Genomic DNA, 25,800 nt, shown 5'->3' with positions numbered 1-25,800 from the left:
CAATGAAGTGCCCCCTAAGGTGCCCTTTAAAATGAGAAAGCATGTTGCGGTGCCATAGGCTGCCCTCCATGCTAGAAAACTTCCTGTGCATTGGTGCTCCACTGCTTGCAGCTGGTGCCCTTTTATTTATTTTTTATTACCCCAGCCCCACAGACAGCCTGAGTCCGCCACTGATATAAAGCCCGTACCACAAGAGCTTGGAGATAAGATGGGATACCAAGACATATCTACATTATCTATTTCTTTCATTTGTTATTAATGGTGCAGAAATGTCTCGACACAGTCATGGTGTCACTATTTGGAGAAATGTTGCCCTTATCCAAGGAGCCGAACAACTCAAAAATTCTACTTCTACTACATTATTCTCGCTTATTGTATAAACTTTGGAAAACACCCCAACAGTTTGAACATAAACAGCTCATGTCCTATTGGATTTATTTAAACATTGATTGAAATCATACTGACACGTTTTTTTTTTTTTTTTTACATTAATAGACTTTTACCGTTACCCATAAATTAATCACAAAAGATTAAATGAATGAATGAATGAATGAACCACATACAATCAATTAAACTGCTCTTGGCAGTGATTATTCCCATGTTGACACTGTTGCAGGGAGACAAGAGGCCATCACAAATAATTGAAATGACAATAAAGGTTTTGACCAGCAGGAGGTTTGTGAGCACATGAAGCCTCGAGAAATCAACCTTTTTTTGAACCAATTGGATGAAAAGCTTCAAGGCTTCATGGGGCTTCATCTGGCCATCACTACATAGTACACTGACAGTCAGCGGAGGAAGTACAACACTCCGGTCCTCCTTCCCTGTCTGCAGCCACTGCTGAAAAAACAGGCTGGCCAGTATATACACCAGGGATGGGCAACTGGAGGCCCGGGGGCCACATATGGCCCGCACCCTCACTTGAAGCGGCCCCCAGTACAACTACATGCATTTGAGCATGAAATCTTAAAGGTGCAGTGTAAAAATGCACAAAATTACTTCTTGCAATTAATGTTGGTCTACTGTTATTGCACTGAAAAAAAATAAATCACAATAATTAGTTATTTTTTATTTGCTTCAAATCTTTTGTATTCCTATTTATAATGTTATACATGCATTTGAACATGTAGAACATATTTGAAATTGCAGTTTCATCATATCTGGTTAAGTGCACGGTCCTATATGAGGACCTATGGTAGTGTCGATGAAAAATTGTGGCCCCCTCCAGTATTTAAGTTGCCCATTGTGCTTATGAATACCGGGGTGATGATGATGACTTCATTTTTATTAAGAAAGAATATTTTTGCCACTGTGCTTGGACCTAATTTTGCGGGGATCCATTGCGCTTTATATATGTTCATATATCACACCAACCTGACGCCAACACTCAAACCATTCCCTGAACCAGCGAGGCTTCAAACGTCATCAATGTCGTCACTCGCCCTTAAAGAAACAGGACTCGATACGCGCTTCATGAAAGACTTCCCGGATTTCTCACACACGCTCCTACTCCTCGGCACAGTGTGTCCCATCACTAGTGTTATGGTTAGTCAGCGCTGCTCCACGGAGCTGACTACACCGGTCACCTCACTGTCACACTGCCATAGTACTCACTGTAGACAAAGATACGATACAAGTAGATATGCGGAAATCATAATAGACAGAGCGTTACAAATACAAAGACATTTCCATAAACCTGCCGGCAACAACAACAACAAGCTCCTTTCTCTGTCACTGGCTCTGGACTCCCCCATAGGCTGACGGCACACAACAGAGCCCGAGGTCTGAAGGCCTCGGTGGTGATAGTTCTTTTTTTTAAAGACTAAGTATCATCATAATAAGTCAGGTAAGCTTTTTATCATCGACTTATTGTATTTACATGTAATGTTTGCACGATAGAGACGGAGAATACCGCACACGCCTGTCTAGTTAGCTTAGCCTAGCTGTTAGCTCGCTAGTAGCATGCTAAGAGTTGCTCAACGGCAGTGGATGAGTGTTAGCTGCCAGTTAGCTATTAGCTAACGGTAATAGTTTGAGTTTGTCGTATCGTACAATGTTGCTTGTGAATTAAAAAGACACATTATACATTTCGAAATGCTATTCGTTATTCAGGATATTGTGTTGACTTTGGGTAAGCACATTCTGTGTGAGTTTAAGTTAACGCTTCCCAATGGGAACGTTAGCTAGCATTAGCACCAATAGTGTTGCCGTTATCCACGACAGCTAGCATTTAACGTCACCTTGTTAAAATAATCGCCTAACTCATTTCTGAAGTTTTGCAGGAAACACAAAAAACTTGCCAAAAGTGTAACATCTGACATTTATTGATCATTTTACTCAAAAGGGTGTAAAAAAGGATGGCTATTGGCATAGTAATAACACTGTGAAAATGATGTGACTTAAGAGAAATAAATGACTTAGGCAATTTTTTGAACAAGCCTTTGTGACTTAAGCAAGATATGGTAACACTTTATTTTGAAGGTGTCTACATAAGAGTCACATAAGCCTGTCAGAAACATGACATGACAAGTATCATGAGCATTAATGTTACTTCAAAGTGTCATTAATGTTCATGACACATCCAATGTCATGTTTATGACACGCTCATGTCACTCTTATGTAGACACCTTAGAGTAAAGTGTTACCAATATTAGTGTCAACAGTAAAACACTGACACGGCACAAGTATCTTTAATAAAGCTCAAACTCTTTCAGTTCACTGTGTTTTCTAGTAGTTCTTCTAGTTTTCTATTGTTACTTTTACTGTTTCTATTGTTAAGTTTACTGTTCCCTTTTTGATTTGACCTTTTGTGAAGCATGTAGCCTCCAGCCTCTCCTCCTCCATCTCCTCCAACTTCTCCTGCTCTACCTCCATCAGCCTCTCGTCCTCTACCTCCTCTAGCCTCTCCTCCTCTATCTCCTGCAGCTTCTCCTGCTCTACCACCTCCAGCCTCTTCTCCTGTATCTCCTTCTGCATCTCTACTATCCGTCACCTGACAATATATTGATGCATAACATGAACAGTGTGACAATTTGTGGTGTAACAATCATCAATTTTGATGATATGGTTATAGAGGAAAAAACTTAAGTTTCACAATTATCATGAGTATGGAGATAAAATCACATTTGTAATCCGAGGTTTCAGTTTGAGCGACTGTTTACCGCTTGGTCCTAGTGCCTGACGCTTCTCTTTAGGACGTTAAAAACTGCAGGGGACAAAAACAGCCTTTTGAAAAAGTGCAGGGGACATGTCCCCTGTGTCCTCCTGCAAAATTCCGCCCGTACATACTACCTAAAAACTGCCCACTTTATTTCCTTCAATGACAATAGATTCTGCCCTTTAAACAATCTGTTATGCCTGTTCCATCAAGGTTAACTAGCGGAGAGATGGCAGACAGTGCGGGGCTGCAGTTTGTCAGCTCCTATGCTTTTGAAGCCATGCAGAAGGTGGATGTGGCGCGCCTGGCTGCCCTAAGTGACCCAGAGCTGAGGCTGCTGCTGCCTTGCCTGGTGAGGATGGCTTTATGTGCTCCAGCAGATCAGAGCCAGACCTGGGCACAGGACAAGAAGCTTATCCTCCGCCTGCTCTCTGGGGTGGAAGCTGTCAACTCCATTGTAGCACTTTTGTCTGTTGACTTTCATGCCTTGGAGCAGGATGCACGAAAGGAACAGCAACTAAGGTATATGTTGATTTACATGTGAAGATATGAGTGTTGCAAAAGTCTGGTAATGATTCCATTCAACTGTTTTTTCATCAAGTTATGCATACAATGCTTTCTTTTTCTTTTTTTTTTAAAACTGAATACAACTGATCGTCACTGTTTTCCAAAAACTCACAGACAGCTCTTATGTTAACAGTATACACAATGTACCGTCCATTCAAATAGGCACAAGGCAGGTGGCTCTAACGGAGAAAGCATCCTGGTGTCACAGCTGCAGCACGGTCTGACCCTGGAGTTTGAACACAGTGATCCCCTCAGGAGACTCCGTCTGACCCTCAGTGAACTGTTGGCTATCATGAATAAGGTACGGGCAGAGGTCCCTGTATGATTACATGAATCAAAAACATTAACAACATGAAAGTAGTTCGAATGGTGAAAATGGTATAAGTGTTTTTCTGATGAAATGAATAACATAACCATGTTAAAATAAGAATTTGTGAAAAGAATGCTCAGTTGGATTAGATGAATAAAGGTTTTTTAACAATTGGTTTGAAACCATTTAACCATTTATTTCTGGTAGCTGCTCTGACACTAACTTTGTACTGCAATTATTCTTTGATACACCTCATTGGATGGCTTGAATGACTGATTGATCCACATTGTCTATTTGCCCTTGCCCCCCATGCCCTGGTTGTTTTCCAGGTGGTAGACTCAAATGGAGAGTTTTTCTTAAAGTCTTCTGAACTCTTTGAAAGCCCTGTTTACCTGGATGAGGTCGCTGATGTCCTCTGCATTCTACAAGCAGGTACCCAACTTCTTTTTTTTAATCTTCCTAATAGTTTTTCCTAAAGATGCTGTGGAAGTGAGATGTTGCTGAACACAATGACTTTGTATATGAATAAACATTTGCATTTTATATATATTTATTTCAGTAAAGCCAGCCTGAAAATAATCCGCTTGATATTGTCCTCTGTTGTAGGGCTGTGTGATAAATCAATTTTATTTTCAATTATTGCTGGCTTACTGACTGGAATATGAATAGAAAATAGAAAATGTTGACTATATGTTTAAGACTTAACCGTTGGTTGTTGCAGTGCACTACAACATATTTGATATAATTTATTTTGATCTAATTTTTTTCAATTAATTTCATACATTGAATATGTATGTTTAGTTGTTAAAGTGCACTGTTGTTAAAACATAGACAAGCATATTTATTATTTCATTAAGTTACTTTATTTTGGTCTAATATATTTTTATTTCTCATTTTAGATTTATTTTTTATGTACATATATTTATTTTATTTATTTAATCTTTTTTCCCATTTGTTTTTCAGTTGATTCATATTTAAAGTTCAGAAAATCCACTACAAGACAAGTTTTTTTTAAAGTTAAATTCATAGGTGATACTTCCAAAGTTGATGAGTGATTCCTTTAAATAATTGTGATGTCAACATTGACCAACATAATCAAGCAGCCCTACGCTGAAACACTTGACAAAAACATTTCTGTAATATGTCTTTCTGTTGTCTTTTACTTAGAGCTGCCTTCTTTGCTCCCTATTGTGGATGTGGCCGAGGCTTTGCTTCATGTCCGCAATGGAGACTGGTTTCTGTGTCTGTTGGTTGCCAATGTCCCTGACAGCTTCAATGAAGGTAATTCATCTGTCTCACAACACTACACATGCTGTCAGCAGATAATGTGAGATAGAGTGGCTGTTTAATTGCCAGTACTAGCTTCATATGGTGAGTGAGTGTACCTGCTGTGGAATAAATAGGGCTTTTCTTAACACTATGTTTGATGCGCTCTGTGATAGCTTCATTATATTTATAGGCAAATTGCTATTGAGCTGCCATCACATGTTTTCTTTCTGAGCGTAGCCATTTCCCCCTCCCCTTATTCTATTCAAGCCATATACACCCAAGGGTGTATATATTTGTCTTTGATTGATGATGAACATCATTGTCCTGCTCTTGTTCACTGAGTGTGCTGTGTGTGCTTTGAGAGACTCATTATAAGAAAACACCCTCTGTCTCCAGTGCCTCCTTATCACACAGAGGGTCAGGTCTAAGTCAATAGCTTCTGTGTGTGTTACATAGCAGTCAACATTAAAGAATCCTTTTGCCTTTGTTACAGGAAAAAGACCTTGTTTCGTTGAATTGAAAGTGAAATGAATTGATCTAAGGGTGAAGTGTGGGAAATGGCTCTGTCTAGAAGCATCAAGGTCTGTCGTGTTGAACACGAGCCAGTAACTTGATCTTACTCCACTGGCTCCTTTTTTATGGCTTATGAAAAAATCCAAAAGTGGCAGAGATAGAAATATTATCAGAGCATGCTATGGCCTCAGCTAAACATAGACAGTTTTCTTTTACAGTGTCAGCTGTGCAAAGTACGAGAAATATGAGATAAAGCTGTGGAAATGCTGTCATGTTATGGCTGTTAAAACGTATTTACAGGCAAATAAAAGAGTCATGATCCTGTGGTTTAGATTATTTATGGAGAACATGACTTGGTCGTGACATTAGATAAATGATAGCCTTAATGTGGAGACCTTCGGGCAATGATCACATTACTAAGCATGCTTGACATACAACATTAAAATGTATTGATTTTATTCAATTTTATTTCCCTAACCTTGTGAGAAAATCAAATTCAGTGAGGATGTTGCCAATAGGCAGAAAATCCCCTGACACAAAGTATTAAAATGTATCATTTTCAGCAAATCAATAGTCCAAATGATGTTTTATTTTAAGTAAGACATTTGCTGTTTGTTCACTTAGATGACTTACATGTCTGTCTTTGCAGTTTGTAGAGGTTTGATCAAGAACGGAGAGCGTCAGGATGAGGAGAGTGTGGGTGGTCGACGCAGGACTGAAGCCCTCAGGCAGCTCTGTCAGATGAACCCCTCACAGGCCCTCAACATCAGAGCTATGGTGGTCAGTCACAGTGTTAATATAATCACAATACTCCATAACCTGCATGGGTTTATCTTTTTCAGATGAGAGAATCCATCTCAGCTGCTATATTCTGCTCTAGATGCATTCATGTCTGATTTATTCTGCGATTCTGGCTTTTTTTTACATGAATTATGCATGTATAAACTAAAAGTAATACTTGTAATAATCCAAATACACTGAAATACATTTTTTAGCATCCCATCACTTTGTGTGATATGATTTAATGACAAAATGTTTGTGTTACAGGATATTTTTGTTGAATTTTCACAATGATTTGCTGCGATATTTTAAGACTTCACATTGAGCTTTAGGAAATTAAGAGGGACATGATACAATTTTCAGAGATGTTGTAATTAAACAAACATGATAAGAACATTTAATTATTCAACATCTACATCTAATTAATTAATTGAATCGACTCATCGTGGTGTGTTATGCCAGTATTTTTTATTCTCTAAATATTTAACACAAACACTTCGTACAGGTTAGAAAGATTTTGTCTTGACTGATTTATGTTGTGATACACTTTGTGATACTATCCCTGAAGGGAGAAATTTGTCTTCTTGCTTCCCCCCCGCTCTCAAGAAGGTTACAGCACAAGGTCAGTTATCGAACGAGGCCCCAGGAGGTAGTAGAAATTCATTGCCTTCCTGAAGAATGCATCAGCAGGACTTGTACTCTACCAAAATATGTCCTGGTAACGGTCAAAAAAGCAGACAACATGCAGGGGGAAGTGACAAGGGATAGTGAAGAATCATGTATAGTAGAGCTGAGCAAAAACGTATACCTTAAGAATAACTAACTTATATGATAATTTAATTTACTGTCTGTCTGTTTTTTGTGTATTCCCAGGTGGAGGAGTGCCACCTGCCTGGTCTGGGTGTGGCTCTGACTCTGGACTATAGACCAGATACAGCAGACGAGGCAGTCAGCCCCCTCGTCTCTTATGTCAGCGGCCTACTACTGGGCACCAACAGCAAAGTCCGTACCTGGTTCAGCATGTTCATTCGCAATGGGCAACAGGTGAGGGGCCAGGCTTTATTTATTTATGTGTTTATTTGACAGGGACAATGCACAGCTTCTTAGCTGTACTAGAGTTAGCTACAAGGTCATTTTTATCTATAGTCCCTGTGCAGGAAACAAAGAATAACAGAAAATGTACAATATACAGAAAATGCACAATCTAATTCAAACAGAGTAGAACAAAAGATTGTAGATAAATATGAAAGTAAAATCATTAAAGCAGTACATCTTCACTGAACAACAGCAGCAACAGCGAGAAGATTTTGCAACATTAGGATGCAACAGGTGTTAGTTCTTATGTATGATGTGAACATGATTGGGTTGTTTTTATCTTCACTTTAAAATCAGCAAAGGTGTGGCCTTCTCTTATTTGACTAGGTACTGAGCTCCAAAATGTTGTTGCTCTGATGGAGAATGCTGATCTGCCAAACTCAGTTACTCTATGCTGTATCACACAGTCAATTCTGTAGGAGTTTCTAGTTTTCCTCCCATTTACTTGTGATATGAACTATTTTAATGGAAGAGAGGCCAGATTGTTTATCACTTTGTATAGTATTCTGTATTGTATTTAATGTTGTTTAGTTAGACGCACACAAACACTGGGCGCAGAGGTAGTTTAGTAAGTTCACAAAGAGAAGACTGAGCAGTAAGATCCACTTTGCTAGATGTGGTGTACTCATGGAGCGTGTTACAAGTCATACCATGTTGAAGCCTCTGTTGGATGAAATGGTCTTTGGCTTGTTTACATGATTTATGATTTCACTTTGATCAGAAGGTCTTAGGTGTTAACCTGATCTGTGTAAAGCTACAGATAAAGATTAGACTAATAATACAGGTATTGTTTAGTACTATTTACTACTAATTGGTTTCCAGTGGTGGCTGTGTAGGATTTTGTTTCCGACACATGTGATCCAAACATTTCCAATAACTCAATAGCATTGTGAAGTCCAAAAGCAGAATTAATTCAAAATCATTATTATTATTGTTATTATTGTTATTATTATTATTATTGTTAATATTTTTTAAATCTAAGTTAGTATTCTGATTCAATCCATATTTGTTGGCTTATAGCATTTCAAAATCATTTTCACCTCAGTTGAAAAACAGTTTCCTTCCTGCTTGCCGCACACAAAGGGAAGTCCTCATTTGTATCAACAGGGCAGTCTAGCAGCAGTCTGACAACACCATAAATTACAGTAATATAACCACAATAACAACAAAATACACTATTATAGTAAATTGCTTAAGTTGTTTAAAAAAAGAGAGATCATATTATGTTCTTGCATTCACTTGGTACTCAGGACTCAGGTCGTCATTACTTTCATACTTGATTTAATAAAAAAGACTGCTTTATTAAAATTGAGGCTTCTGTTCGGGGATTTTTATTTTTTTTCTTAGGTGAATGCCGTCATGAAATATGACCAAAGACATTCAAAGCTTAATTCCTTAACCTCAACAGAAGGTACAAATTTAAAAAGAACAAAAGACATTTTGTACAGCACTAGTTGCTGATGTGCATGTATGTAATGTTAAAAAAGTATGGGCTTGTTCTCACACACACACGTTTCTCCTTCTGTTCTTGTGAGGACTCTCACTAACATAATGCATTCCCTATCCCAGCATGGGACCATTTTTTAATGCCACCTCCATTCTTCTCTGTCTTTGTCAACTGTCATCTCTTAAATTGAATTGTCCTAAATTTTAGCTAACATTTAATATATAATAAAAATATAAATAAAATGTATCTTTCCATCTACGAGCCTTTTTGGCAGTTTATGGAGACAGATGGATACTTTTCACAATCAGCCTTTCACTGCAAATGTCATCATTTGATTTTTTTCCCCCCATATAATGTTTTACAATAATCCTCTCCCTTAGCTCTGTAGAAACATATCTCTGTAGCATTGGGAAAATATATTCAAATGTAGCTACCATATTTACTTTTGTCTGCTTTGTGCATTATCATCTGCATTAGTCTTCAGATGATGAGTCAAGTAGTTGATTGATAATAAATAATGTGTTGACAAGTTTGTTAATCTATTAATTGATTTAATTGATTTATCATGGAAAAATGTCAAACATTGACTGGTTTGGTGCCCTGATGTAAGCACTTCGATGGGCCACAGCAGACTCAAGTTCTTGTCTTTGTACTGACAGCGAAAGAGAGAAAGCAGCTCGGTGCTGTGGCAGATGCGCAGACAGCTGCTGCTGGAGCTGGTCGCCATCCTGCCACGATCACGCAGCACACACATGCCCAACAACGGTGACATGGAAGGGGATGCCGGCGCGGGGTACTCTGGCCTCCGAGAGGAGCATGTGGTGAAGGCCAGCGCTCTGCTCCGACTCTACTGTGCCCTCATGGGCATCGCCGGCCTCAGGTAGGACACATTGATATGAAATATTTGATGTGTCTGTGATCACAATGTTTATGTGTATATGATTGTTTTTAAACTTGTGAGATTTGAAAGTAAGTGTTTTTCCTGTTGCTTTTAACTGTGAATGCTTTGTTTATTCCAGCACATACAGTCATGGAAAAAATATTAGACCACCCTTGTTTGTCGTTATTCATGTAAAGGTACATTTGTTTGGACAAATATAATGATAACAACAAAAATAGCTCATAAGAGTGTATTTTAAGAGACATTTTCCATGGTTTTATTTATTTTTTAATGATTTTGGTTATTATAAAGAAAACCATGGAAAATGGCTAGATACCAGGCATTAAAATGAACAAGAAATTGAAGAAAACAGTGGTCTAATAATTTTTTCCATGACTGTATATCATAAATGTTCCAGTCAGTGAATGTGTTTAAAGTAATAGTCTAATTCCAGTAAAGTTGATGTCTTTGAGATAATATCTTCACTGTGATCTGTCTATAGACCCACAGATGAAGAGGCAGAGCAGCTCTTGCAGTTGATGACCAGCCGGCCTCCGGCCACTCCTGCCGGTGTTCGCTTTGTCTCTCTGTCCTTCTGCAAGCTGCTGGCCTTCCCTACTCTGGTCAGGTACATAAAGCTAGTCTTATCGACTCCTAAAAGTCTTTGTTTTGTATAGCACAACACAAATACAAAGTGAATCCAGTTTAGCTAATAGTGGTCTTGAGTTTAGATTTTCTGCCAAAGCACGCTGCCTGCCAGATGTCTTCTCTGTATCTTTTGGAATTGAATGCTGTCACATTATTGTATCAAGTGTTAACATTATCATCTATGTGTGTGTGTGTGTCTGTGTCTAGCACTCCTGAGCAGGAGCAGCTGATGGTCATGTGGCTCAGCTGGATGATCAAAGAGGAGGAATACTTTGAGAGGTAAGGAGAATCTCTTTATAGTCAGGCTTAGGATGCTACTTACTGCTGTTACACCAGTCAGCCTAGTGTGAACAGTGTTTGCAGAAAAGCATTTAAGCAACAGAGTTTATAGACACTAAATAACAAATGTGGGAGAAAAGGTTAAACAACAATACTCACAGACTTAAAGGAGCAGTAGAGGTTAATTAACGAGTTGAAAGGGGTTAAATCAATGTCAGAATACATACTTGAGTGTGTGTATGCCGAGTTTATGTCCACTATTTGAAGGAAATTGATATTCCCTCTGCAGTTGTTAGTTCTTTGTTAAAATATGCAGTGATAAACTCAGCAAAGCTTTAGTTTGTATGTTAAAACTAAGTAAATATGGCCTGTCTCGACTACAAATTATAGCTGCAGCAATGCATATGAATGAGTGTTTTCTTGTGACTCTACTCCATAAAGTATAAATCATCACAGTGTTAAGTGACTTTAGGGGCGACTATAGGGATGCAGGCTGATAGAAGGTGTGTGTGTGTTTAATGCAACTAGCTTAATCACTTTATGAAAATTCTCTCCTGTAAAATGCAGGATTAACGACAAGTCTAAGTGTCTTTTCTCACTTGCCTTGCATGCATATGTGTGTCCTCCTCCCTACAGTGCTGCAGGCGTATCTGCTTCTTTTGGAGAGATGCTATTACTGGTTGCCATGTATTTCCATAGCAACCAGCTCAGCTCCATTATTGAGTTGGTGTGCTCTACTTTGGGGATGAAGGTAAGGTGGTAGGTGGGAGGGAGGCAGTGATCAATACATCAGTCTGACTGACCAGCTACTGGCCCCACTCCTCCACTGCAGCAGTGGTGCATAGAACGACTATATCACTGATGAAACACTTGCAGCATGCACATATCTACCAAGACACTCCATACCCTGTGGCCAATTTGCTGTTTTATTACTTATTAAGTGCACTATTGTTTCCTGCCTGTGTGCTAAGTAGTTTTCCTGTCTCAGTGTATTTTCCACTAAGATGTGTAATGTAATTGGATTTAGAGCCTGTTTGTTTCCACCCCGAGGGCAATCCTCTCAATTCAATGTTGCGGCTGCCATGTAGAATATTTCTTATGAAATATGAAAGGAGGGAATTACAAAATACCAGCACTGTTGCCTGCAGGTTGTTTCACTCACAGTAAACCTACTGTTGTTGATGTTTGTCTTTTTTTTTTTTTTTTTTTGCTATTGTTCAACTTTGTACAGATTGCCATCAAGCCCAGCTCTTTAAGCAAGATGAAGACAATCTTCACACAGGAGATCTTCACAGAACAGGTACATGAATCCTTATGCACATTATTCCCTCTGCTGATCCCAGTGTTGCATGATTTATTTCTATGTATGTGTAGGCTTTTATCCCCAACAACGCTCATTTATTTCCCCTGAGAGTTTCTGTAAATTCAGGAATCTACAAGGTTTTAATTTAACAACTTGTCAAAATAAAAGAAATGTTCCCTGTAAAAGTGGCAATAAATCACTTACACTTACATTATTTAATACTACCCAGCAGGTTTGGCTAACATTATGTTTAGTAAACATCATTACATTACCTGTGATCATAACTGCTTTACATCAATATTAGTATCAGGCCCTCAAACAAAAATGTCTAACACCCTGTATAAATGAATAATCACAAAATGTAATAATTTGCAGTTCAGTTAGTTTACTTGACCTAAAAGCACTTACGTCTTAATGGACTCTAACTTAACCCATGGCACCGACTCTTGCTATGTTTCTTAACTTCATCTTTGCTTGTGTTGTATTAACCCTCAATATTTGGATAAGAGCGACTGCTAAATTACATTGTAGAATTGTAGAATTAGTTGTATAAGAAGAGGCACATTAATAAGCTTTAATATTTACTTTATTCTTTCTTATGTTTGAAGGGGACATTAAAATGATCTCTATATCTGTTATTTGTGGTGTGGTACTAGTAGATGTGTGCTCTTTTGGTAATAGAAACACATCTCTGTCGAGGTGATTCTATCATGGTATATATAATCTTCATATACATACTTATATGTTATAAGGAGATTCAGTTTTTTAAACTGTTTATAGAAAAAATAAGATGTTTTTGGCTTATTCAGTTCAGTGGTCTCTGATTTGCAGCCAAATACATTAAAGGGATAGATACCTCATGATAATAAAGTCTCATATATTTTCATATGCTTAGTCCTACATCATTGTATGTACTTGATGCATGATGTAATAAGTCATGTTTGCATGTATCAAATTTATTCTTATTACTGTACACCGATCTTATTAGTGAAGGATCAAGAAAAAATGAATGACATTAAAAGTTGTGCACATTCTTACTACGATAATATCACATTTTATACAGAATTTGTAGTTCTGTGTTGTTGTTTTCATTGTTGCTTTTTTGGATAACTTGTGTTATATTTGTGCTGTGTAGGTGGTTACAGCCCATGCGGTGAGGGTTGCTGTGACCAACAACTTAAGTGCCACCATCACAGGATTCCTCCCCATTCACTGTATCTACCAGCTGCTTCGGAGCCGAGCCTTCACCAAGCACAAAGTGTCCATCAAGGTACATGTGCACGACACAGCTCATTGATGACTGGATGACTACCTGCTATTTCTGTTTGAAACAATAATCTTTTTCCCCTCTGGTGCTGTCTTTGTGTGCATCTTCCAGGACTGGATCTATCGGCAGCTCTGTGAGACAACCACCCCCATCCACACCCAGCTGATTCCTCTAATCGACGCCTATATCAACTCCATCCTCACTCCAGCATCCAAGGCCAACCCAGAGGCCACCAACCAGCCCATCACTGAGCAGGAGATCCTCAATGTCTTCCAGAGCTCTGCTGGGGTGAGTCAGCAGTCAGCATTTAGGGCTTCACAGGGACTGCAAAACATTTTTGTGGCATATTATTAATTTTAAATACCCTATATCGAGGATTTAGAACATTATGTGTTATGAGTATTTGAAGGCAACTTTTTTTCTCTTACGTTCCTAGTAGTTACCTCTCTTCAATAGCACTTTAGAGAATGCTGCCTTTAATATCTCCGCTTCTTTTTCAGTTGATCCAAAACTCTATCCCTAATCCGTTTGTACATATCCCTGCAATTGCTTCTGATCTTTAGATAAAATACCTGTTTATTGCTATCAGAGCACAGGAGTTATGGATTATATGTAAACACATAAGACTACTTGTAATGCGTTTTAGCCCTATTAAAATCAAAACATAGGTGTTGAATTTTAGATCTTTTTTTGTCTTCAAAACCTATTTGCATTTCAAAGCAAGTCTTGTTTGTTGCTGCAAACACTATTTTTATGACATCAATTTGATAATAATGACTGCAGTTATTTTTAAAGTTGAAGTCAAAGTTAATGGAAACTCAAAGCATCCAGGTTTTATATTGCTGATGAATCTTTTATATTGATCCATCCCCACACTCACTGATGATACAAAGCTCTATTTTTCTGCCCCTCCCTAACCTGTATCTGTTGTTTTGCTTCTTTTTTGCTGTTGGTTAGCAAGGGGACGGTAGTCGAGGAGGACGGCAACGCTACTCCATCACGACCCAACTCCTTATCCTCTACTACATCCTGTCTTATGAGGAGAACCTGTTGGCGAGCACCAAACAACTGGGTATGCACACGTGTCCCATATTACACTGCATTGTTCCTGGCTTCCCGCTGTGCTGTTGGCTCACTTCCTTTCTATTTCTTATTTTCTCTTCTTCTGCCTGTCATAAGTGCACCCATTGTCATCTCCTCCACTGAAGGAGGCATTGTATGTGAGATGGAGGGAATTTGTCAGGCAGTGAGAGGAGAAAGGCAGCTTTTGTCCTCTGTTAAGTTGTAGGAGATGCTCTCACTCTGGATGTGCAGTCATTCATCCTTTTCTCTCTCGGCACTGAATGTTGGCCGCCTCATAGAGAATAAATGGAGGGCTGACAAAGAGCCAAGTACAATGGCTGCGGGAGCTGAGCTAACTAGGACAGCTGTAGGTTAGATTGAGCATTAGCAGTTAGCCTAGTCAGTGTTTATTCTCTCCCATGACGAGCTCTCCTCTTGCCCTTCATTAGGCCAGATTTATGTGAGAGTTTATGCCCATCTCTTTAATTGCTGTGTTTACCCAAGTGCTCCCGCAGCCTTCAAGAAAGGAGTAATGAAGCCCATCAGCAGTGGTAATGAACCCACGTCAATGAAAAATCACCTCCGCTCCTCTAACGCTTCGGCGCAGCGGCTCTGGCGTCCTTACACTGCCAAATAAAACACTTATGCTCTGTCTTGTCCTTTTCTTGCTTTATGTTATCACCCTCTCTATTTCCTATCTCATAGTTTCTTTGCTTCACTCAAACCCCTTTTTTCGCTTTTTTTCAGCCCTGATGCAGAGAAAGCCAAAGTCCTACTCAGCAGCCTTGATGGACCAGATCCCCATTAAGTATTTGGTTACCCAGGCCCAGGGACTGCAGCAGGAGCTGGGCGGTGAGACATTTAACATTTGATTACATTTCTATATCCACATTTTATTCTAATGTATGGTAATAAATATGTTAGATACCTTAGACTGTGGGATGAACCCTGCAATACATATCATAGTGTCCATGACTCCCCAGGTAGTCTGTGTGGATCCTATTCTTTAAAAAGTTTCTAAGCATTTGTGGTGTCAGATTAAAGTAAAATAGAATAAAACTCTTTGAAAACAAACCAAAAAAATAACTGTAACCTATTGTGGCTAGTATAATTTCACTTCCATTCTGCAGCAGTGAAGCGTTCAGTTCAATGGGAATTATTTTCACCAGACATTATGACTGGAGAGATTTAAATATGTTAGATAACAGATATGTCGGCCAAACTGGCAATTACTGGAAAACTGAAAGCTTCCAATGTTTGTTTTTACCCTCCTATGTTTGCTTTTTTGTGGGCAGTGGAGAAAAAATATGAGTGATTATTCCGTTTTGAAAACGGCTAAGACTTTTATGTTTATAAATGAGGAAAAACGCACAAAAATGGAATAAAAATACACAACATTCTTGTGGCAAATAAACGGACAAATAACCTCCTTCCCTGTTGGCAGGTCTGCACTCTGCCCTGCTGAGGCTGCTGGCCACCAACTACCCCCACCTGTGTCTAGTGGAGGACTGGGTGTGTGAGGAGGAGGTGACTGGTACTCTGCCCCTGCTGAGGAAGATGATGCTCCCGAGCAACACCTGCAGATACACTCAGAGCCAGCTCCACCAGGGTGAGCAGAGTGGGAATAAGGGATGAAAAGAACTAGATTTGGGGTGGAAGGTCACGGATGGTAGTTCTGAATTTGGAGCCTCCATGCCTTTCTGCTAAAATAGACACATTTTGTAATAAAGTAGCCAAAGTGAATCAGAAAGACCTTAGTAAATAAACCAGCAGCAGCGACCGTAAGCTAGGAGCCAGGGTTGTATAGGTGAGAGAGTAGTGTCAACAGTCTTGAGTGGAACAGGAATGAGACGGTAATATTGTATAATACATTTACAGATGTAAGCCGTTATCCAACTGAAATCTTATCTCAATGGCTAATCCTTCAAGGTTTACAGGATTATGCTGTAATTGGCTTTTCTTTGGTAGAAATCCTTGACAGAATGCAAACGTGTAATAGATAATCAGTTTCACAACATTATGTAGGTTAATGCATATACACCTTTACAAATTGATATTTAGGTTTTTTATGCAATGATCACAACTGTGTTTAAGGCTCCATCTGCACTGCAATGTTCTTCAGCATAGTGATGGCAAGAAAGGCTGATAATGAATAAGAACATTAGGTAAGAATCAGAAAATAGATCTGCTTCTCAGGGCTTGGCACCAGTAGAGGGTGAGCAGGGCAACAGTCACTGTACAGTGTATGATCAAGTATCTTTTTTCATTCTGTAGTGTGACTATTTTTGTGGATTAAGTTTAAAGGATCATGTAGTTTTATTTTTCTTCTCCTTACTATTAAGTCAAAACAAATGTGTTTGCCAGATGTTGCTACTGTCTAATAGATCCTCCAGATGTTTTGGTTTGTATATCTGTGGTTTCTATTAATTTCAGTCTGAACATTTGGTTCGAATTTGAAGATTAATTTAGCGATTTGTCATCTCCCCGCAGCCTTCCAGAAGTTACCGTCTAGCTCTCCCAGGCTGATGCGGATCCTGGAGCATTTAACGCTGCTTTCCCCCGGGGACCTGATCCCTTATGCAGAGGGCCTCACAGCCAGCATGGCTCTGCTGCTGGAGCCCGCTGTGCCTCGCAAAATACTGCAGACCCTTAACAAGCTCTGGATGGGCCTCAACACTGTGATGCCCCGCAGGTACATGCTCTGGACGTGATGAAATGTTGTGACAAAGGATAGAAAATGTGCTGTGACAGCTATAAGTGACAGTGCCGCTGGGGATAACACTTTGTGGTAACTAAAATCCAATTTGTTTACCGTGTGCAATAATGAAAAATCCAGATAATTAATAAGTCTAATGGCATATTATCTGTCTTAAGGTATTAGTATTGATGATTAGTATTGATTGATAGCCTTGATACTAAATGAATGGCATCACTTTAGTATTGTGGTTCAAAATCAATCAAAACTCCAAAAAAGTATCTCTTTTATTAGAATTTGTGATCTTTGGTCATTTTAATAGGAAACAACTTAATTTGAAAAAGAAAAATATGTATATGAATCAATATACGAAGTTTTTTTTTTCCCTGCTGGCTAGATTTACGGTATAATTGTATGTATTTTCAGTAAAAGGTTAACAGTAGTACTTGACTTGGAGTCTTCTCTCCCAAGGCTGTGTAAAGTTGCTGTGAGACTCTGTAAATGGATTAAAGGGAGACCTGTGGAACAACAGTTGTTGCCCTTAACCCCAGGCAGCTTGCTCAATGATTATTGTGTGTATAGATCAGAGGTATTGAGCCAAACAACTCTGTCAGCCTGCGTGAACTCTCTGGACAGAAAAGGGTGACCCTCACTCTGCCCCAGGGCCCACAGGAGCACAGTTACCGAAGCTCTGAGCAGACATCCTATCGATCCAAAAGGGGGTCTTTACTCTGTAATAAGAAGAGCTCAGGGCAGGAAAAACTAAGAGAGACTCCATGAGGGAGAGATGTAAGGGATTGTTACCCCCCTCTCCCCTTCCTCACTCCCTCTCATAGTATTGAATGTTGCAGAGGGCTGGGCTCTGGTGAATCCAGCAGGAGGGCAGCAGTGTCAAATTTCACACAGATCCACTGATTGATGCCAGTGTGCAAGCTGCAGGAAGGCTCGAAGCTCCAAGAGTACCCTGCTGTTTATAGTTTAGCATCGGTCTGATAAGAGATTGAGGGTGAAATGCTGCCACAGGCTAATTTGTGAGTAACTGAATTAAACCCCTACTGAAGTGTGCCTCATATCATATTTTATTAGCATCTAAGTGTTTTTCTTCAAAAAATTCAGCAAATCCATTTAGCAGAAATGTGGACAGTTCGTGATAAGTGCATTGTTATTAGTTAATTTTTGTACGATATTTGTTGTCAACCAGCAATTTTCCCATTATCCTTTAAAAAGTGTCATAATGTTTATTTATGTGCTGTCACTTTGCAAACGTCAGACTCCTCTAATGTTTGACATCTCAGTATTAAATTACATTTTTTGAGTTTCAGAAAAAAACGAGGAAGTGTATATCCTCCAATTTGTAATATTTGTTGATATATGAGTGAAAGTTAAAAGTGATGTGTGTGTTGCAGGTTATGGGTGATGACAGTAAACGCCCTTCAGCCTTCAGCGAAGCTGCTCAGGCAGCAGAGGTATACTCAGAACGACCTGATGGTGGACCCTCTCATTGTGCTGCGCTGTGATCAGAGGGTGTACAGGTAACTACAGGACATACTCTAAAGCAGTGGTTCTCAACCTTTTTGAGTCGCGACCCCCAATTTAACATGCATGTTGTCCGCTGTGCTCACTGAACAGAATCTCAAGCGCACAGTTCATATCAGACAAACTCAGTTGATTCGACGAATTTTGGACAAATAATGAAGCAGACAACAACTAAAACATCTCCCTGTCTGAAATTATTTAATTTAATATTGATTTTGTGCATTTATATTTTTTCCAAAATGATTTGGAGACCCCCAGAAATCATCTCGCAATTGGGGTCCCGACCCCAAGGTTGAGAATGGCTGCTCTAAAGGGCCGTATATAGGAACATACAGCACTCTGTTTATGCTACATTAGATGTCTGCATACACAGACCATTTCACACATTTGTTGGCATGTACATTCCTGTGGTCATACGTTTTTGCCTGCATGTGTATAGTCTGTGGGGACAGATGATGATATTTACACCACATCAACCCACACAAAGGACTTGCATTTATATCCTTATGTATAAGAATGGTTGTATGTAGTGTGTGTCAGAATATGTTCAGATTTTGTAATATTTTTCTACAGATGAATCTCAATACATTAGAATATGATGGAAAAGTCAATTTCCAGGAGTTTAAGTCAAATAGCCCCAACCAAGTATTGAGGGCATATAGATGGACATACTTTTCAGAGGCCAACATTTCCATATTAAACATACTTTTTAAAATGAGTCTTTTGTAATATTAAAAAAAAAAAATAGACACTGAATTTTAGGTCTTCATTAAATGTAAGCCATAATCATTCTAATTAGAAGAAATTAAATAAATTAAGACATGCAATGTTTAATTCTGTGTGTAATAGATCTATATAATGTGTTTTTTCCACTTTTTTTAATTTAACTACTGGCATAAATTAACTTTTCTATGAAATTCTAATTTATTGAGATACACATGTACCAAACAGACCTGTACCTGACAAAGAGAATGGACAGAGAAGGTGTTTTTTGAGTTAAAGTATATTCAGTAAAAATCTAAACTATAGGTTACATTTTTTTGCCAGGTGTCCTCCTTTGATGGACATTGTCCTTCACATGCTGAACGGCTACCTGCTGGCCTCAAAAGCCTACCTACACTGCCACCTGAAGGAGACGGGTGACTTTGACCGTCAGAGCCAGACGGTCTCTAACCTGGGCGTCCCCGGACAGCCGGATACACCGGAGGTCACCAGGGAGGAGCTGAAAAATGCCCTTTTAGCTGCGCAGGTATTTTAACCACAATCACACTTTGTCTGTCTAACACACTCAGGTTTCACTTCTTAAAAAAATACCAATTTCATGTCATGGAGGGTTTGGTAAAGCATGAATGCAGAAATAATGTGGCATGAAATTCGCCCCACCCCAAAAAAAATAACAGATGATCTTTAACACATAGCAATGTTAACCACCTGTTTCTGTTTAACCCCAGGACAGCGCAGCAGTCCAAATTCTCTTGGAAGTGTGTCTGCCAACCTCCGAAGAGCAGCAGCTGGGGGCCAACACAGAGAGCCTGCTGAGTGGCATTAGGGGCCCCTTGCCAGTGAAATCGAAACAGGAAAGCCTGGGGCCGAAAGCCAGGGGGGGCGTGGAGGACGCCGCATCGCCAGAGGGAGGCCTGCTCAGTGACTTGAGGGAGGTGCAGTGTCTCATCTGTTGTCTGCTGCATCAGATGTTCATTGCCGACCCCAACATTGCCAAGTTGGTTCACTTTCAGGTAACACAACAAGGAAGGAGATGAAGTGGGCTGCACGCTTGATATTCATCGTGGTGCTGTGACAGCGTTGGCAGGTTTACAGACGTGAAAGAGGCTTTTTATGACATTCACGCTTCTTATTGAATTCCTGCCTGCCTTGATGTTACTGTATCCCTCCACCTTTAGCCATTAAAAGTAATGTTATCATGCAAATACCCTTTGTGTGATGAGCTGAGTGGATAGTGCCACATTACTGAAAATACCTTTGAGTCAGTTTTTCAAAAGAGCCAAGTCATGTTGACCCCATTAGTCATCTCATTCTGCCATGGCATAAGTAGTAAGTGACTGCAGCACTCCCAGGAGTAGCTGACGGCCATATGGTGGACTTCATCAAACCAATCCTCCCTCTGTCACACTAATCCACCCTCGTCCACACTGCCAAGTAGAAAGCTGCTGTGTGCGTTTGTGTACACACACATGTTTAATATAAAAGTACTTGTGTGCTTAAATTACCACTTGATTGAGTTGACTGTGAATTCATCCCCTATCATTCTTGTTTCTTATCATAAGATTTATATTTCCTGCCTCTCTCTGTCAGGGTTACCCTCAAGCTCTGCTGCCTCTAACTGTGGCAGGCATCCCCTCCATCCATATCTGTCTGGATTTCATCCCAGAGCTGCTGGCCCAGCCCCAGCTGGAAAAGCAGGTGAGGCCTCCCAACCTCCCCTCCCTTCCCCTCTCATCTCCCTTCTTTTTCCTGGCTTTAAATCCCTTGCCCTGGGCTTGTGCCAGAGCCTCCCTTTCACTTACATGTTTTTTTAAAGCAGCTCTATTGGGCACTCTCTACTGGGTGTTTGCATATTTGCAACGTATATATATATATATATATATATATATATATGGGGGAAAAATGTGTTGCCGTTCTAAATGTGTGTGTGTGTGTGTGTGTGTGTGTGTGTGTGTGTGTGTGTGTGTGTGTGTGTGTGTGTGTGTGTGTCCACAGATCTTTGCAATTCAGTTGCTGTCGTACTTATGTACACAGTACGCTTTACCAAAGTCCCTCAGTGTGGCCAGGTTGGCCATCAGTGTCATGGGCACCCTCCTCACAGGTCAGTGAACTCAACACTTTCTGCTCTTTACATCTCACATCATGTTTTTGATTGTAGCCTCCTTTCCTCATCATACTTATTTTACCTGCTTCAGTCATTGAGTTTGCTTCCACCAGACCCACTTCACACTGTTTAATCACATTGTATTCTGTTTGCATTATATCAGCTGTTGTCTTGATATTTCTATCCCTATATATGGCTGCCACCATCTGGCCTTTGGCTGTTAGTGCAGCATTCTCTCTCCATTACGTAATGTGTGCCAGCCACAGTATTTAGTGTGTCTTTGTCTGTGTTCTGTCTTGTTTAGTGCTCACTCGTCCCAAGCGTTTCTCCTTCTTCATGCCCATCCTGCCGTGCCTGGTGGCTTTCTGCCAGGCCTTCCCTCCGCTCTATGATGATGTCGCAGCCCTGCTGGTACAAGTGGGCCAGGTCTGTGCCTCCGATGTTGCCACCAAAGCCAGGGACATTGACCCTCTTATTGCCCGTAAGTATAGTCGGACGCAATTTATTTGTTACATCATTAAGGAAATCAAGGACTGAGCTCCTAACACAATGTTTAGGTGAATTCTTCTTCGAAAAAGATTTACAGAAACTCCCGTGTCCCAGAAGTGCCCTTATTTACAGCTGATGTCACCACTGACCATAAAACAAATTGTACTAACGTTGGCAGTCTGGACAGACTGAGAGATAGAAGAGATAAATCAATATAAAAAATCTCAAATGGATCCATAAACACAAACATTTTGGCATAGTGGGGACTGCCACAAGCTAATAAGTAATTTGCCTACACATTGGAATATCCCAAATAATTAAAAAAATAAAGAAAAGTAAAATAGCACCCAGTCTGAGTCATTTATTAAGTCTCCATCCAATATTTTAATGTTACTCCACAATGTAGCACACTAAAAGTGGGCCTGCATTAGATTTGATGAAGCTAATCTAAATTAGTTCAGATCATTATTTTTTAACAGTTCACTGCTATGAAAACAGGAAAGTGAATCATTTAAAGATCTCCTTCAAGATTCTTACTCTTTCAATACTAGTTTTCCACCTGGCTGGTAGCACCAAAGGCAATGATTTAACCTGTGTACCTGCAATTTTAGACATGCTTTATATTTTTTGGCCTGCTCAATCCATGTACCCTAATATCATCCAGTGTGTCAGATTTCATCCAGTTGGGAACAAAAAAAAACCTTGATCAGCTTTAAATACTGATCTTGCAGATTGACTCAGGTCAACTACATACTTATAGGTTATTATGTATGTAGCGTGCACATTTTGAAAATTGATATTCAGAAGCAAAGGCAAGGAGGTAAGTTTTGCATGTGCCTTGATGTTTACACATTTTTTTATGTGGACATTGAATATGATAAAGGATACTAGAAGAAGGCTAAATATACAGTCAATTATTATACAAATATAACAACAAAAAAAGCTCATAAGAGTTCAATTTAAGAGCTGATATTTTGCCATTTTCCATGGTTTTCTTGATAATGATTTTGGTTATTATCAAGAAAACCATGGAAAATGTCTAGATATCAGCTCTTAAATTAAACTCTTATGAACTATTTTTGTTGTTATCATTATATTTGTCCAAACAAACGTACCGTTCGTTGTACCAGGCATTAAAATGAACAAGATATTAGAGAGAACAAAGGTGGTCTAATTTTTTTTCATGACTGTATTTGGTGTGGATCAGATGGAATCAGTATAATGTAAAGAAGACAGGTGACAAAGAGTATAATTAGAAAGCTCTACCAGTGTTTCAATAATAACATCATTAACATCATTAATCGTTAACGTCATTTTCCTGCCTCAGGCCTCCAGTATCTGAAAGAAAAGCCCCAGGGGACTGTGGCTCCAGCAGGAGGTGCATCCAAGCTGACTTTACCCCAGAGGACAGCAGAGGAAGTTGGAGGAGCTGACCCTGATGTCCAGCTCTGCTACTGTGTGGAGGCCACCTTCATGGACATCATCAGCTCCACCCTTCATGGACTATAAACTCAGGACAGGACTCAAAACCAACAACTCTGAACACTGCCTCTGAAAGACACTCGTACTCCTGAGAGGGCTGACTGTCAGCACACATCCGTTAAACTTTAGCAAATGGACTCAGACTGATGTCAACTTTTGTCAAAGGCTTTCTGACAGTAAAGTGTTGTGGGTTACTCTCATTCTGTGCACATGATGATGACATGTACTGTATATCCATTCTTCTCTGTTCAGTCTGGACTGAAAAACCCATTCTTTACCATTTGACACCGTGTAAATAATTCATAATTTGCAATTTGTTTGAAAATGTTTGTGTGCTCTGCCAGAATTTGTAGATAGTAAAATACCGAAAATGTTACATGGGTCCATTTTATTGACCTCTATAGGCATATTTTTCTAAGCTGTAAGTAACCTTTTCTCAGCGACAGGAAAATGGAAAATGTTGCCTTGAAATAATGTGTAGAGCTTTTGTACTGTGTTTGTTTGTAATAAAACAATGAAACCATTTTATTGAAGAAGTGTATTTGATATAAATAGGACACACTTTGGTGCAGGTTTGTTGTGCCCATCTTTCCCTTGGTCTGAAATCTACAGGTACATCTCAAAAAATAAGAATATTGTGAAAAAGTTCAAGATTTTTTGTCATTTATTTCAGAAAGTGAAACTCTTATATAGATTCATTACACATAGAGTGAAATATTTCAAGCCTGTATTTTTTATTTATTTTGATGATTCTGGCTTACAGATCATGAAAACAAAACTGTCACAGAAAATTAGAATATTACATAAGATCAATAAAGAAAAATTACATTTTAAACACAAATGTCAGGCTTCTGAAAAGTATCCTCCAGTTAGCAGGTGAGAGGAAACCAGATCCTGTAGGCTACGTATCATGCTAAAAGTGAAATTTTGGATTAGAGGGTAAACATAATATCTTCAACTTTCACTCTTACGTACAAACGTAAGATTTATAAAATGATGCGCAGTATTCTATTGCTTGTACTATTATACCTACACTGTAAAGTAAAAAAACTGTTGTTTTTACGGTAAAAAAAACCCGGCAGCTGTGGTTGCCAGAACTTTACCATCATAAATACGGTAGAACCTTTTTTTAATATTACGATAAAGAGATATTGCCACTGTTGATTTCACGTTTAAGATTGCCATTTTATTCAATTTTTTTACTGTATAAATAGAAGGTTTTCCCATCAAAAGAAACCCTGTTCTACCGTATAATTGACAAGAAAATACTTTATAAATGCCGCATACATTAAAGGTTTTACCATTAAATATTACAGAATATTTCTGTTAGAGATATGGTGTTGAGTACATTTAACAGTGAGAAAAAGTATTTTTTACAAAAGATAAATGCAAAAATTACATTGGTGGCTTGTACTATATGTACTATATTGACATGAGGGACTCCATAACAAGTGCAAAATTAGTTACTCAGGATATTAACAGTCTCGCAAAGTAAATATAACTTGAAATATATTGAAATAAATCGATAAATACAAATGTAAAGCCTATGCTTTTACAAAGTGACTTATCACTGAGAAAACACGGCTGATATCCCCACATTCCTGCTTGAGCATTCAACAATTTGGACTGTTAATGTTGTCAACTGCACAGTTACATTTTCCCAATTTTTCGTAACATAAAGTTCTGTTTTAAAATCCTCTTACATGCAGGAATGAAATAATGATGGAGAATTACTGCATAATTTATGCATTTGTTGTGTAAAGGTTTAAAATACAGTCCGAAACAGGGATGAAATGCTGGTGGAGAAAACTGCATCATGCATTTATGTATTTGTTCACTAAAACTTAAAAACACAATAAAAAATGCATGTATCAGTTTCAGAATTCAGAGTTTTTATTTAAAAAGTTTGAGCATTAACCATTTAAAACCCATCTGCCCGGGTAGGTTTAAGGGCAGGAGAAAGTAAATAAAAATAATGCCAAAGCACATAACATAAGAACTGTAAGGCAAAGTTTAATGTATGATGTTTCATTTGATCCTCTAGTTTTTTCAATTGTGCTCTCAAAACCCATCTGGCGGGCAGGTCTGTTTTAAGAGCTTATATATATTGTCTTTGTAGAGTAATCGATTGAATATAATATCACAAAGGATGAACAAATTATCACATTTTATTTTATTTAGATAACATCTCAAC

At 39.0% G+C, this 25,800-nt stretch overlaps 1 protein-coding gene across 1 annotated transcript; it reads left to right on the top strand.

Annotated features, from left to right (window-relative positions):
* The first annotated feature begins 1,486 nt into the window (after positions 1–1,486).
* Positions 1,487–24,129, top strand: ints2 (integrator complex subunit 2). The gene is made up of 25 exons (XM_059352285.1): positions 1,487–1,846; positions 3,371–3,679; positions 3,887–4,025; positions 4,364–4,466; positions 5,202–5,315; positions 6,466–6,596; positions 7,470–7,640; positions 9,798–10,018; positions 10,521–10,646; positions 10,874–10,945; positions 11,582–11,696; positions 12,177–12,245; positions 13,384–13,518; positions 13,627–13,803; positions 14,473–14,587; positions 15,325–15,429; positions 16,022–16,186; positions 17,068–17,269; positions 18,679–18,804; positions 19,856–20,057; positions 20,260–20,544; positions 21,122–21,229; positions 21,527–21,632; positions 21,940–22,116; positions 23,452–24,129. The coding sequence occupies exons 2-25, from the start codon at positions 3,387–3,389 to the stop codon at positions 23,631–23,633; spliced, it is 3,639 nt and encodes a 1,212-aa protein (XP_059208268.1). The 5' UTR covers positions 1,487–1,846; positions 3,371–3,386; the 3' UTR covers positions 23,634–24,129.
* Positions 24,130–25,800: the final 1,671 nt, after the last annotated feature.

The sequence above is a fragment of the Centropristis striata genome, chromosome 15 (assembly GCF_030273125.1).
Source record: "Centropristis striata isolate RG_2023a ecotype Rhode Island chromosome 15, C.striata_1.0, whole genome shotgun sequence".
Lineage (NCBI taxonomy): Eukaryota > Metazoa > Chordata > Actinopteri > Perciformes > Serranidae > Centropristis > Centropristis striata.
Note: the sequence above shows the minus strand (reverse complement) of the source record. Positions and strands in the feature narration are given on the sequence as shown.